A 15,379-nucleotide genomic window follows, 5' to 3' on the forward strand; every position below is an offset into this window, starting at 1 on the left:
GCAACACCGGGGCTCCCCTGCGGCTCCTACGGCCAACTACTACAACCCGTGGACTGGGTCCATCTATATGTGGCCTGGTCCCCAGGCTCCTACTACTCATGCACCTGCGCCACCTACGCATCAGGCCTATGTTGCTAGTCCACCCGCCCAATGGGCTGGCCACTGGGCGTCCCTCCTCTCGCCCCTATCCCAGCTCCACAATCTCCTCCTCCACCTGGTTGGGATCAGCAGGCCCTTGCTGCAAGCTTTGAGACGATGTCTCTTACTCAACCGCCACAGCGGGACTGGTACTTCGACACCGGTGCTACCAGCCACATGGCGTCCGACACTGGTATTCTCTCTTCCTTCTCCAACCCTCCCGCTCATTCTCCCTCTTCTATTGTTGTTGGCAATGGCAATTTACTTCCTGTCACTGCCACCGGCACCACTCACCTTCCTTACAATTTTAATCTAAACAACGTCCTTGTTTCCCCGATCTCATTAAAAACCTTGTTTCTGTCCGTCATTTCACCACTGACAATAACTGTTATGTGGAATTTGACCCTTTTGGTTGCTTTGTTAAGGATCTTCCCACACGGAGAGAGCTCATCCAATGTAACAGCTCGGGACCCCTATACCCCCTGCAGCTTCCGGCATCAGGATTCCTTGCAGCAACCTCCTCCATTCTTTGGCATCAACGTCTTGGACCCCCTGGTCGAGAAGCCTTGTCTAGATTAGCTTCTACTTCAGCTATTTCATGTAATAAAGGCTCTTAAAGGCTCTTGTGATACCCTGTGTCATGCATGTCAACTCGGGCGCCATGTTCGCCTTCCCTTCCAGACTTCGTCATCACGTGCTACGCACTCCTTCCAATTAATTCACTGTGATTTATGGACTTCACCTATTACTAGTGTTTCAGGACATCAGTACTACCTTGTCATTGTTGATGATTTTTCTCACTATGTCTGGACTTTTCCCTTACGCAAAAAGTCCGACACCTTCCCCACTCTATCTGATTTCTTTGCCTATGTTCGCACTCAGTTTGAAGTTACTGTACCGGGCATTCAATGCGACAATGGTCTTGAGTTCAACAACTCAAGTTCTCGAACTTTCTTTCTCGCTAACGGCATTCACCTACGCATGTCCTGTCCTTATACCTTGTCCCAGAATGGCAAGGCCGAACGCATGATCCGCACCGTCAATGACACTGTCCGTTGCCTCTTATTTCAGGCCAGCGTCCCTCCTCGCTTCTAGGCAGCAGCCCTTAGCACTGCCTCTTACTTACTCAACATTCTACCCACAAAAATGCTCAACTTCTCCACACCTCACCTCTCCCTTTTCGACAAGCCACCATCCTATGTCCACTTGCGCGTTTTCAGGTGTAAGTGTTACCCTAACCTCACTGCCACAGCCACCAACAAACTTTCTCCTCGCTCCACCCTATGCATCTTTCTTGGTTACTCCCCACACCACAAGGGCTATCTTTGCCTTGATCGCCACACCAATCGCATAATCATCTCTCGTCATGTTGTTTTTGACGAAACCTCCTTTCCATTCTCGGAATCTCACCAGAGTTGACTATAATTTTGTAGATGACCCCTCTAACCCGGTGGATCTTCCCTTTCCACCGTCACCCTGTTCATTACCTGCAGGTTTCTCTAGTGCTATGGCCACACCCCGAACGAGCTCTGACTGTGTCCAGAACTCCCTTGGTGCCGCCCAACTTAATAGGGCTGGGTCTCCAGAACCCCTCGCCGCGCCTACTGGGTTTCCTTCGCCCACCAGCACCCCTGTTCCTGCTCCAGCAGGGCCTACCAGCACCCCTGTCCACGCCCCACAGCGTTTTGGCCAGGTTTATATGCGACGCGCTGCTGCTGCCCCTCCTCCCGATCGACGCTTCGGTCAGGTTTATAGCAGACGTCCCCACCAGCCTCCAACAGCGCCCGCACCACCACCTGCATCACCTCCCAACCCTCCTTCTGCCGCTCCCTCTCCACCACCAGCAGCACCACTTCCCAAAGGGGCTGTCCCAGTCAACCCCATATCCAATCAGCATACTATGATCACCAGGGCTAAGCGTGGCATCCACCTACCCGCCCTGTACCAGGCTGCCCCGCTATCTCCGATTGCTTGGACTTACCGTGCTGCCCTCACTGATCCCAATTGGCGTGCTGCCATGGAAGCAGAACACTCCGCTCTTTTAGCCAACAAGACATGGGATTTAATCCCTCGGCCACCTCAGTGCAATGTGGTCACCGGCAAGTGGGTTTTCAAACACCAGTTTACAGCTGATGGTTCTCTTGAGCGTTACAAAGCTCGTTGGGTTCTTCGGGGGTTTACACAACGACCGAGACTTTCAGTCATGTGGTTAAACCTGCTACAGTCCGCACTGTTCTGTCTTTGGCTCTCTCCCGTTCCTGGTCTATTCATCAACTGGATGTCAACAATGCTTTCTTGCAAGGAAATCTGTCCGAAACTGTTTACTGTGCCCAGCCTTCAGGCTTTGAGGATTCCACTCGCCCAGATTATGTGTGCCGGCTCAATCGATCTCTCTACGGTCTTAAGCAGGCTCCCCGTGCATGGTACAGCAGATTTGCTGGGATTTGTTGAAGCCAAGACAGATGCCTCCTTATTTGTCCATCATCACGGCAAGGATATGGCATACCTTCTTCTCTATGTGGATGATATTATTTTGACAGCCTCCTCAGATGCTCTACTTCGGCGCCTCACTGATGCCCTTCAACAAGAATTCTCTATGAAGGACCTCTCCCCTTCATCATTTTCTTGGCATGGAGGTTCAGCGCTCCAGCAATGGGCTTTTCCTCTCTCAGCGCCAATATGTGATTGACATCCTTGAGCGTGTTGGGATGGCTGCCTGCAAACCTTGCTCCACTCCCGTGGACCTTAACCCTAAGCTATCTGCTGATGGTGATCCTGTGGCTGACCCTACAGATTTCAGGAGTCTTGCAGGCGCTCTCTAATATCTCACCTTCACCCGACCAGATATTGCCTACGCTGTTCAGCAAGTCTGTCTTCACATGCATGATCCACGGGAACCCCACCTCTCTGCCCTCAAGCGTATCCTACGCTATATCAGTGGCACTCTTCATATGGGTCTCCACGTGCGTCCCTGTGCTCAGGACAACTTGGTGGTATACTCAGACGCCGATTGGGCTGGCTGTCCGGACACTCGCCATTCTACTTCAGGATATGCAGTTTTCTTGGGAGACAATCTGGTTTCTTAGTCCTCCAAACGCCAGCCCACTGTCTCTCGTTCTAGTGCCGAGGCTGAGTATCGCGCCATCGCCAACGCAGTTGCTGAGGCCACTTGGATCCATCAGTTGTTAACTGAGCTTCATGCTCCTCTACGCAAGACAACTCTGGTGTACTGTGACAATGTCAGCACTATCTACATGTCCTCCAATCCTGTTCAACACCAACGCACCAAGCATGTGGAAATTGATCTTCACTTCGTGCGGGAACGGGTTGCCATCAGTGACGTTCGTGTTCTCCATGTTCCAACGACCTCGCAGTTCGCCAACGTCTTCACCAAGGGCTGCCCTCCTTTGTCTTCACCGAGTTCCGCTCCAGTCTCAACGTTCGGCCTTCCGAAGCTTCGACTGCGGGGCGTATTAGCATTTAATATGACTTTGTAACTGTGCAGACGCCATGGCACCTGTGTGCTGCGCCTGGGCACTTATGTGCCATAGTTATTAGCTACTTTCTCTAGATCCCAAGAGCTGGTTTCACACCTTGGCTCCTTGGTTACTCCCTCTATATATATGTGTGTAATCCCTCCTCTGTAATCTAAGATTGATTCAATATATCTTCTTTCAGATAAGAACAAATATATACCATTAGCATATAAGTGACAGCAAACAGTCTGAGGATACCTTTATAAGTGACTCAACACCAGGCTTCCGTATATCGCAAAGCCAACCCCAACGATGATCTGGACCAAGGGACATGTCGCAAAATCTCATATTCCCCAGCATACCATCAATTGAAAAAGAACCTGGATGAACCTGATAAATATTAAGAAAGTTAAGAGAAACGGAAAAGTTTAAGGTATAGTTGATGAAGATGCACAAACACACAAGAGATATTATGACAAATAATATTTTGCAAATAAAAACGGTATCAAGCACATTCCTTATCCTGTATAAATGCATGATTCTATCAAGGAAATTTAATAAGTTCTGTATAAATCATTAGACAACTCCCTGGCATAAGGCTAGTGGTATTTGAAATGCATGTAGTAAGAACTAAGCATACCCTTTCAAATATGATATTAGGAAAAAAAAAACATGTACAATGTTCAGCACTAGACCATAAAATTTAAACAAATGAATTTTAAACCAACAGACAAGACTCTGAAGAGAGCTAATCTATAATGCAAGCAATCGACTACAGCACATTTACCACTTAAATCATCCATAAATTACATGCAATGATGCATGCACCCCTAAAAGTGCTGAGGAAATGTACACTATCTTACAACCTTTTAATCGACCCTGGAACACAGTATCCTCATACGAAAAAGGTAGTGCTCCATAAAAATCTAGAGCAATACTGTTTAAAACTTTGTGATCATAGGTAGTATAAATATTCAAATTTAGAACTAATATAATACAGTTTCTAGTATATGACAATAAGTGGGAACTCTAATGTAATAAACAGAGTTAGCGTCCACTAGTACTTTTGCAGCTCCAAAAATGCCATTTCATAGTGGATACCTTAAATCTTTAATCCCTTCATTAAAAAATACAAGGCACGTTTTAATTGGAAAGAGCCAACATCATATACTTAACCAACATTGAATCAAATTATAATTGTAAGTATGTTTTGTATATTATATAACATAATTTCTTTATTCATTGCATATATCTCACCTTGAAATCAAACAGAAATTTCTCTTGCACAAACATTGCAAGCTGAGAACCATCTTCCTTATTAAGAAACATTGATACCCGGTCCACATCCATTTTCATGTTGAAAATGGTTCGATGTTTCCCATAACCTAACAATCCTTTTACAATTGTAGGAGCAGCTTCGTCCTTCCCTGTGGGTTTCACAGTTTGAATTGCAGGTGCCACATCAGGACTACTTTGCGGCACAGAATTAACCATGCTAAGATCAAATCCAAACTCGATGAGAGCAACAAGTGTGGGTCTGTTACAGTAGAATTCCAGTGCGGACATACGAATGCTCATCTGAAACAAGCAGATAAACAATGAAATTTCAGGGAGAGGTATACAGCGCACGAGATATTAAAGCAAGATAAACAAATTTCTGATGCTTTGTTCAAATGTATCATTAATATGAACAAAACTAGAAGGTGACTAATTTTCAATGTCAATTACCTGTGAATCTATACCATCATACAGACAAGAATCAGGACTCCTGCTCAAGAATGTAAGAACAACAAAATCTGTCACATTATTATCTTGTGCCTCGTAAAATATTTCAGTAGGTTGCACGTTCTGTTCATCCCCATCAAACCATGAACCATCTTTTGAACCTGTTTCACTGTACTCCTTTGCATCAGAAATGAAGTTGGGAATTTGATTGTCATGCAGATTAAAATTTTGGTCCGGAGTAAAATCTGTTAATGCATCCATGAAAGAATCCTCATCCACAGGAAAGGTGCTTAGGTCACCCCCCTTATCAAGAGTATCTGAACAGGTAGCTTCCACACTTTCATTGATGACAGAGCATGCTAAATACTTTGAAGACATTGAGAGACGACCTTGTAGCTCATCCATTATTTTCAATGAATGCAATTTCATTTTCACACTAAGACCACGAGAAGATTGAACAACATTAACCTACAGTATACATACCAATAAACAATGGAGTCAGCAGAAAATGAAACGGAATATAATAACTTTTTTTTTGAAAATGCAGGAGAGCAGTGTTTCATTGTATTAGAGAGAAAAAAAAGGGTATTAGAAATATGTATAGTCTAACACAAGTATATCATGTTACTTGTATCCCATGTTATACTCTGATGCCGACTAGGCTGGATGTCCAGACTCTCGACGCTCTACATCAGGCTACTGCGTTTTCCTTGGAGACAACCTGGTTTCCTGGTCTTCAAAACGTCAGACCACGGTGTCTCAGTCTAGTGCAGAGACGGAGTACCGAGCTGTTGCTCATGCTGTTGCTGAGTGTTGCTGGTTGCGCCAGCTGCTTGAGGAGCTTCATATCTCATCCCTTCGGCGACCATTGTCTATTGTGACAATGTCAACGCGGTCTATATGACTGCCAATCCAGTTCATCATCGTCGCACGAAGCATATTGAGATTGACATTCACCTTGTTCATGAGAAGGTGGCTTTGGGGCAGTTCAAAGTTCTACATGTTCTCTCAGCACATCAGTTTGCGGATATTATGACTAAGGGACTGCCTGTCCAATTGTTTAATGACTTTAGGTCCAGTTCCATCCCGCTGTGACTGTGGGCAGATATTAGAGATATGCATAGTCTAACACATGTATATCATGTTACTTGTATCCCAAGTTGTATCTTGACTACATATATGAAAGCCTTCCTTGGTCTCGCGGCGGGCTAGGAGGCTCCTCTGCTTCGACCGCAGCTGGCGGCTCAGCGCTTGCCGCCCCGTCGGGCACTTCCCCGGTCACCGGCTACCTCGCTGTCTCGCCGTGGCCATGGATCACCAGGTGCTCCACGGTGAAGGAGTCCAGGATCCCTCCGTCGCCTCGTCCTCCTCCGGCCTCGGCCTCCTCCCATCTCCAGGATGCAGCTTCGTCGAAGACGACGTCCCTTGATACCAGCACCTTACCCCGAACCGGGTCATAGAGCCGGTAAGCCTTCGTCCCCGACTCATAGCCGAGAAACACCGCCTTGACGCTCCTGTCATCGAGTTTAGCCTGTCTAGGCTTCACCTTCTTGACGTGCCCGATGCAGCCGAACGTCTTCAGGTACGAGACATTAGGCTTGCGCCCATGCCATGCCTCGTACAGTGTCACTCCCTTCAGTGCCTTCGTTGGTGACCGGTTCAGGATGAACACGGCCGTGGTGACTGCTTCCCCCCGAACTCCGGCGGCATGCTATTGGCCTTCATCATCGATCGGGCCATGCCCACAATCGTCTGATTCCGCCGCTCCACCACGCCGTTCTGCTGTGGCGAGTATGGCGCGGTGAGATGGCGCTCAACTCCCTCACCTGCGCAGTACTCGGCGAACTGCACCGCCGTGAACTCGCCGCCGCGATCGGTACGCAGCACCCGAAGCCTTTTCCCGGACTCCGCCTCTGCGCTATCCTTGACGGCCTTGATGGCGTCCACTGCCTCGTCCTTGCTTGACAGCAACCGGAGCCACATGTACCTGCTGCTGTCGTCCACGAGCAGCAGGAAGTAGCGCCGGCCTCCGTGCGTCGCCGGCGTAATGGGCCCGCAAAGGTCCCCGTGGACCAAGCTCGAGTCGTTCCGCCGCGCGATACTTGGCCACCTTGGGGAACGCCATCCTCCTTTGCTTCCCGGCGAGGCAGCTATCGCATAGCTCCCCGGCGTGCTTGATGCTTGGCATGCCGGTCACCATCTTCCCGAGCCGCCCCAGTGCGTCGAAGTTGAGGTGGCCGAGCCGGCCGTGCCACAACCAGGGCTCCTCCGCGCACGCCGCCGCCAGACACACCAGCTGCTCAACCTTCAGATCAAGGAGGTAGAGACGGTTACGCGTTCTCTGTACCTTCGCCAGGAGTCGGCCATCCTGGTCCTTGATCCTGAGCACGCCGTTGCGGATGAGGACCTCCGCTCCGTGCTCGTCCATCTGCCCAAGGCTGATGATGCTCGAACGAAGCTCTGGGATGAAGTAGACGTCCGTGAGCGCGCGGTGTTCGCCGTCCTTACACCGGAACAGCATCGTGCCGCGCCCACGAATCTGAACCCGCGAGCCGTCGCCGAACTTGACACTCCCTGTGTGTCCTTCGTCCAGCTCGGAGAAGGCCGCTCGAAGGCCAGTCATGTGGTTGCTGGCGCCGGAGTCCAGGTACCACCGCTGCTCCAACTCCTCCCCGGCGACCCCCAGATGGGCCTGCCCCTACACGCGGGGCTCCTCGAGCTGATGGATGACCGGCGGTGCACTCCTCTGCTCCACCACCTCCAGCTCTGCCTCACCGCACGTCCCTGCGCAGTATACACCCATCAGGAGTGCGTGATCGCCGTCACTGTCGTCCTAAGCCAGGTGCGCCTCATCCTTCTTCTCCTTGCGCTCCGGGCACTCCCGCGCCCAGTGCCCAACCTTGCCGCACTTGCGGCAGGCGTTTGGGTCGGAGAACTTCTTTTTGCCCTTCTTCTTGTCCGCCGGCCCCTTGCTCTGCTGCTTGCCGCCGCCACGATCGCTGCCACCACGGCTGGAGCCTTCCCCGGACCGCCTCTTCTCCTTCATGCGTGCTGACCACTCTTCCTCGGTCAGCAGGAGCTTGGGCTTCTCCTTCTCAGGCGCCGGTGTGGTGCGGCTCTCTGCTACCCGCAGCCGCCCAGCCACGTCCTCCAGAGACAGCGTGGAGATGTCCAGCATGGTCTCGATGGACATGGCGAGCTACGAGTATCTTGCCGGCACGGTGCACAGCAGCTTGGTGACGAGGTCCTCGTCGTCCACCTTCTTGCCGTAGGTGGCCAGTTGCGTGGCCAGGGACTGGAGGCGAAGGGTGAAGTCCTCCACCGGTTCCCCGGACTTGAACTTGATGTCGTTCAGCTCCCTGCGCAGCTGCTGAATCCTCGCCCTCTTGGCTCGATCCAAGCCAATGCGCAGGGACTCAAGCATCTCCCAGGCTTGCTTCGCGGTGTCCTTGGCGCCCAGCGCCTCATGGTACTCCGCCGGCGTCGAGGCCATGAGCGCCTCCATGACTCCCACCTGGGCGTCCTCAGTGCGGTCATCCTCCTTGATCGCCCGCCACCACTTGCGCGCGCGGAGCTTCCACTTCATCTGTGTCGCCCACTCACCATAGTTGGTGCGGGTGAGCATGGGCCAGGAGCCGCTGCCACCGAACTCCTTCACCACGCGCACCTCAACCTGCGGTGGCGCCGGCTGGAGCTGTCGCTCACCACCCTCCCCGCCACCATTCCGGCCCGCACTCTCCGCCATTGCTGGTCAGTGGACCTAGCTACGGCTTGTACGGCTCCGATACCAATTGTTGGCACAGAGACCCTGCACCAAGGTGAGCAGCACCTGCTCTCCTCCCCTCTCCCTCTCCTCTGCTCCAAGGTAGAAGAAGAGCCCTGAGCTCCCACAGCACACACACGGTTTCAGACTAGAACTGAAACAGAGACTGAATGAGTGGCAAATGAACTGCCTTCTTCCATTGCATTGGGCTGGTTTATATACACCAATACATGTACCTTCTAAGGTACAAAGCTACCTACTACATACTCCTAAGGTACAAGGCTGAAATCAGCCAACAACTAATCTAGTACCAGCCATACTGCTGGTGTACCTCTACTAGTACATAGTATGGCCTATTGTCTTATACTCTACAGGACCTAGGACTTGAACAGCCATGACATGAGCTGATCCAACTACTGCCCTTTGTCCTGGACAGGAAGAAGAGAGAAAGGGGGCAGCAGATTATGTCTTACAAGTGGGACGTGCCCAAACTTCTTTACGAGATTTGGTGAGCACCCAGTGATAGTGTCCTTGGGGCTGGGTTCGGCATTGCCCGCATCCCTGGCTGCGGCAGTCCCTGCTCGTGGAGGCTTGGCGTGAGCGGCGGCGGATGCAGAAGCAGGCACGGTTCAATTTGGTGAGCGGAAGGCTATGAAGTGCGCCATGGTGTATACTGTTTCCCCTGCATGGGGTGGAGCTCATCCTCCTCGCGACCGTGCCTAGGCAGGCATGCAGCACACACCGCCATCAGGTACCACAGCAAGTCCTGGTCGCTGGGGATCCCTGCCACACTACGCCATGCTGGCCCAAGGCACAGCAAGCGGTGCACGCAAGTGCTCACAGCCGGCATGCAAAGCGGCCAAACACGCATGGAGCCAGCTGGAGGCACAGAGGAGGAAGAGAGAGTAGAAAGGGAGAAGGGGGGAGGGAGGGTCTTTTTGCAGATTTATCGACGCCTGCACAGCCATGTAGGCATTTAGAGGTGACATGGCAGGCTTTGGACCTCTACTAGAGCACGCCATATGATCCAGGACCCAACTGATCACGACAGACGACTAATCGTTATTAGTCGTCCTTATCATAACATGGAACTCGATAAGGATCCTCTGACGATTAATCATAAGTCGTCTGATAAGAGTATCTGGATGACTAGTTGGACCAGCTCAAAAAAATTGTATGGTGGGATTAGGAAGAATTTGGCCCACCTTTAAATGGTCCATTAGATTTATATATATATATATATATATATATATATATATATATATATATATATATATATATATATATATATATATATATATATATATAAGAAGTGAATAGGAGTGGATGCACAGCCATGGCCATTTTCATCGAGCACACGTCTTTTTTTCGTTCACACGCTTCATCCGCCTCTCTGCTCTCCCTCGGCAGCACAGCTCTTGCCTCAGCACGCGTCTCCTCTGCTTCCGCCTTCACCTCCGCTCCGCCTCTTCCTCGCCAGCACCTGCAACTCTGAAGGTGCTGCCTCTGTCCGCGGCACCACCTCCGCCCGTGCCTGGCAAGCTACCTCTCCCTCACCTGAGTGCATGGCACCTGCCTCTGCTCCGCCCGCAACTCCCCTTCTCCTGGACCCCTGCAGCTCCACCCGCCTCTCCCCTGTCGTGGGCTTCTGTGGCTCTGCCTCCAGTCATGCACCAGCCTCTCCCTTCAGGCATTAGAAGGCTAGGCTAATCGACCCTGATTGATGACTAATCGCAATTAGGTATCTGATCGGTGGTTTTACGACTAGCCTCGAATGTACAATCTGATAACACTGGACGAGAATATGAAAAGTTAAAGTATACACAGTGAAATACTCTTTATTATTCATGTTACTTCAAGTAAGATTGGAACAATTACCTTGCCTCCATTCCCAAGGAGCTCTAGCATTAGAAGCTCTTGTGGATCATTGCTCTTTCTGTCCAGCTATAATAGTGAGATAAATGGGAAAACAAAGTAATCAATATGACAGTCAGTTGCTTCTTGAATATATGCAAACCCGGTGCATCATGCATCCAGGTCTCAATAGAGAAACATTACCAAAATTTCACATAATACTTTACCTTTCCATACAGTGAAAGTTTAGTTTCAATAACAGAGCCATTCACAACAAGATCCACTGATCCCAAGCTATTAAGCCGTGGTGTACTTGATTCTGGGGGATGGCTGACAACGTCTCCTAATATGTTCACATTAGGAGGGGCCTACGAAAAGCAAGGAAGGCACAAAACATAAGACGAATCATTAGAAGCTGTAGGTCATATATCAAGTATTTGTAAGTAAAGGAACGCATACAGAAGCTCGATATGTTGCCTGCACAAGTGCTTTCATCCACATAGTCTTCTCGATTTCATTACGAAATTCAATTACCAGTGTGCTGGTCAGTTCTAGTGCCTGCATATGGAACAATGCTTAGACAACACGAGAACCAAATGGGGGCAAAATCCTGTAGGTTAATCTCCAAGAAAGAATGGCGTTCCAAAACAGAAACTCATATTTAACATACTATGTAAAAGTATTGTATAATAGATTAATAGAAAACAGAGGCTAAAAAAGGGGAATAAAGTGTTGACCAGAAGTAATAAAAGTGAGTATGAGAAGATGCCTTGATATTTCACACATGTTTAAGAGGCCTAATAGTGCATGCTAGCAAAAAACAAACTGACAAAGCCGTTTGTTTTTTATGATTTTACATTATACATAGCAAAGACTTTAGTTAGCATGACTTTCCTGATTCAATTCTTTTCAAGAAAATGTTTTTTTTCCTATTCACTTCTAACGTCTATAAGGCAGGTATGGTCATGAATGAACTATATATAATATTAGACCATGCCAAAGGCATTAATCTGCCTGCGAACAAATATCAGGTTCTAAGATTAACATGAAAGTTGAGATTTGATTGAAACAGTGGCGGAAAGTTATGTAGATTGACTGTGTCAAAGTGTCACGCATATATGGTTGATGTTACTAGATCCATCACGAAAAAATAATTTCATAATATCAATTTTATGTATTTATAATAGTAATACATTACAAAAATTACATGTCAAAGTGTCTTGATGCATTGGAATTATGTGTTAATATTCTACACAACCTACATTTTTCCTCAAACTACGCAGGAAAGCCACATGTTATTTCATCATAAAGAAGAGTAAAAATGTACAAAACCAAGACACCACACACAACACATACCAAACACATCCTTGCACTGATCGCAATGAGCAAGCCTGCCACTTTCAAACAAAGAAAACGACCACCAAGAAAAGAAAAATAACCAACAAAACATCCCGGAGGCCCTGAGCCCCAGCCGAACAACATAGAGCTCCCTCCTCTTTTACTGTCCTCACCACCAACGAAAAAGTCAGGGCAGCAGTGTTGAAGACAGTCATTGCATTTGGAATCAGAGGGACTACAGCATTATGCCAAGAATCTATGAACATTGCGTATTTAGGTAAATTATAAACACATCTAGTTTCCATGCTTAATCGGCTCTCCAAGTGGACTCTAGATTGGAAACATTGCTCCACAAACAATTAGCAAATCAGCATACGAACTTTCGATTTCATCAGAATTACAAGCAGAGACCTTAAATATCACCATAAAGTGCAATAGGACCCAGTTACTTACCTTATGTGTGTCTCCACCTCTAGAACACACACCAATACTGTAAAGAGATCCGCCAACACTAGCTGGTGGCACCTCAAATACTTGGCGACTAGCCATGCTGCAAAACCAAATATCAAAAGGATAAATGACATAAAAAAACTTAACAAACCTATAGATAATCCTAATTTCCATCTATTTCTTTAACAGAACAATTTCTTTAAAATGTCTACTCAACTAGTAAACTAAAACTAATACATAAGTGCTATTGGAGAATACAAAGTTTATTTAAAGCCAATGAAACTCACATACAGACTGCTACACTCTTCATGAAAATTGAGTTGCTTTAGTAAATTCAGAGATGTTAAACTAAAGAAAGAAATTGAGTTTTTTAGCCATTATAATGCTCATTTCACTTTGACCAGATTAAATATATTTTCTTTATTCTGAGAATTAGGAAATACATACCTACAACACCTTTGGTAATTCGGGGAGAACTCTGACTCCAAAATATATAGATACATCCCAGATAATACGACATAGCAAGTATGCCATTCAGCTTGCGAATAGCCAATGCCCTTGAACCAAAAATAAAACATACAAATATGGTATTACCAAATTGAACACGAGCATCGCATGGTACAATATGGTTGAACAGAACATTAAATAAGAACAAAAGTGTTACTTCATACCCTCCAAACCAAAGTTCTAGCATCACCAGCTAGATCAGCAGGATACCAAGGCGCCAAGCTACCACTTTCGTGGTTATTTGAATGTTCATTATTGCTTCCCTTCATATGGAAAAGCACACCAAGCAGTTCCACTATCTTGCAGTACCTTTTCGGTGAGAAGTGAATGTCCAGATTGGGTACTTGAAAAGAAACACGAGTTGATGGATAATTTGGATGTGGAACTTTGATCTTCATGCCATCACACAAACAAAAAGTCAATACTTTTCATGGATTTCAATGGAAAAAAATAGTGTATTGTAAATTCTATTCATTATATTAGACAGATTTTCTCCCCTATGTACCCAATCAGTGAACAACCAAAACCCTTCAAAAAAAAGTATGGACAACCAAAGATGTTTAACGTTCGTAAATAAGAACAAACAAAAAGAAGATAGGGCATGTAAAAATAAAAGAGCACTTCAAGATAACAATGCAAAAATTGCTCATACTTCTATTATATAAGCTCAACAGTAGTGGTCTTCCGTACATGCAAATTTTGCACCAAATGCAAAACTGGCAAATTACCACTTTTTCAAATATTCATTTGGTGGATGGGGCTCATCTAAACAATATAAGTGGCTGACAAATTCCAGTAGAACAGTTGAATTCAGGCAGCAAGCAGTTCTAAACAGCAGTTCAGCATTGCTGAATAATGCAATACCCAGTTTGCTTAACAAGTTGAGCTCATAAATATCAGTCAATAATAGCTGCCATATTTCATTAAGGCAAAGAGGTAATTTGGTAAGAAAACTAACTTCATAGATTTGTATATTTCTATTGTAGTATATGAGTAGGATGCCCACGTATCCAACACTATATAGCTACCCTTCTAGGGTTAGCCCAATAGAGAATCTAATTTCAACATGGTATCAGACTATGCTTTTCTTCTCCCCTTCCTCCCTCCCGATCTAGGGGCGCCACCGTCGCCGCTGGCGCGCCGCCGGCCAGCAGCCATGGCCGGCCAGCCTCTCCCTCCTCCCTCCTACTTCCTTTCCTTCCCCCTCTACCCAACTACTACTGGGCGCAAGTGGCGGGCACGGGCGCTCCCTCTTCCTCCACCGCCGCCCTTGCTACGGGCCCGCGCACCCCCGCCACCGCCGCCGGCCCGCAGGGTCCTGGCGTTGCGGGTGTTGCGCACCCTCCCGGGGCTGCCGCCGCCGCTGGCGCCCGTCCTCCTGGCGCCCCTGCTGCCGCCGCTTTGGCCGCGGAGGACGACTCGGCCACCGGCACCAAGGGTGCCATCCTCCCGGGCGCGGGTGCCTATGTGGCGGACCCTGCCGCCGCGGCTGCTTATGCCCGGGCCGCCGCCACTGCCATCGCGGTCGGCCTAGGCATGCCGCCTCCTGTTCCGTCCCTGGCGCGCCCTCCTCCGTCCACTGCTGCTCAACAGGGGGGTCAGTGCGGGTGCCTCGACCTTCCCCGCCCCACCAACGCAACCCCCGTACACCAGCCACCCCGACTCCGCACTCGCTGTCGTGCTCGCCTCTGCTCGGGCAGCTGCCGCAGAGGGACAGGCGCGGGTCCGAGCGGCTGCCCTCGCTTGGGAGCGCGAGCGCGATGCCGCTGATGCACTAGCCCGTCAGATCGCCGAGGCGGAGCAGCTCCTCGTCCCTCCAACCTACCTCTACGTTGGAAACCTCCTCCGGCTCGGCGGGCCACCGTGCCTCCACCACCGCGATCATCTAGCATGATCCGGCCGATCCCCTCGTGGCGCAGCTTCACTACCAGGCCGGGGGTGTTCAGAACATCCGACTGCTCATCCTGGTCGTCCTCGACCCTGAGTCGCCTTCCTACGCCCGTTGGCGAGACCTGGTCCTCCTCACCCTCCGGCGCTACGCCCTCGACGACCACGTCCTCGTCGATGCCTCGACCGCGGTCCAAACTCCTTCGTGGCTGCGCATTGACAGCTTCGTACTTTCCTGGAT

General features: G+C 48.9%; 1 protein-coding gene across 1 annotated transcript in view; it reads right to left on the reverse strand.

The window, feature by feature from the left end:
• Positions 1 to 15,379, reverse strand: part of LOC8056654 — an 88,370-nt gene that overhangs the window by 46,833 nt on the left and 26,158 nt on the right. Inside the window, exons 20-28 of the mRNA XM_021459886.1 lie at positions 13,416 to 13,643; positions 13,192 to 13,301; positions 12,748 to 12,844; positions 11,416 to 11,514; positions 11,184 to 11,324; positions 10,981 to 11,046; positions 5,343 to 5,807; positions 4,872 to 5,192; positions 3,873 to 4,004 (exon numbers count right to left, since the gene is read on the reverse strand). Coding sequence (XP_021315561.1) covers positions 3,873 to 4,004; positions 4,872 to 5,192; positions 5,343 to 5,807; positions 10,981 to 11,046; positions 11,184 to 11,324; positions 11,416 to 11,514; positions 12,748 to 12,844; positions 13,192 to 13,301; positions 13,416 to 13,643 — 1,659 coding nt within the window. The remainder of the gene's footprint in view (positions 1 to 3,872; positions 4,005 to 4,871; positions 5,193 to 5,342; positions 5,808 to 10,980; positions 11,047 to 11,183; positions 11,325 to 11,415; positions 11,515 to 12,747; positions 12,845 to 13,191; positions 13,302 to 13,415; positions 13,644 to 15,379) is intronic.

The sequence above is a fragment of the Sorghum bicolor genome, chromosome 4, assembly GCF_000003195.3.
Source record: "Sorghum bicolor cultivar BTx623 chromosome 4, Sorghum_bicolor_NCBIv3, whole genome shotgun sequence".
In the NCBI taxonomy this organism is placed as follows: Eukaryota; Viridiplantae; Streptophyta; class Magnoliopsida; order Poales; family Poaceae; genus Sorghum; species Sorghum bicolor.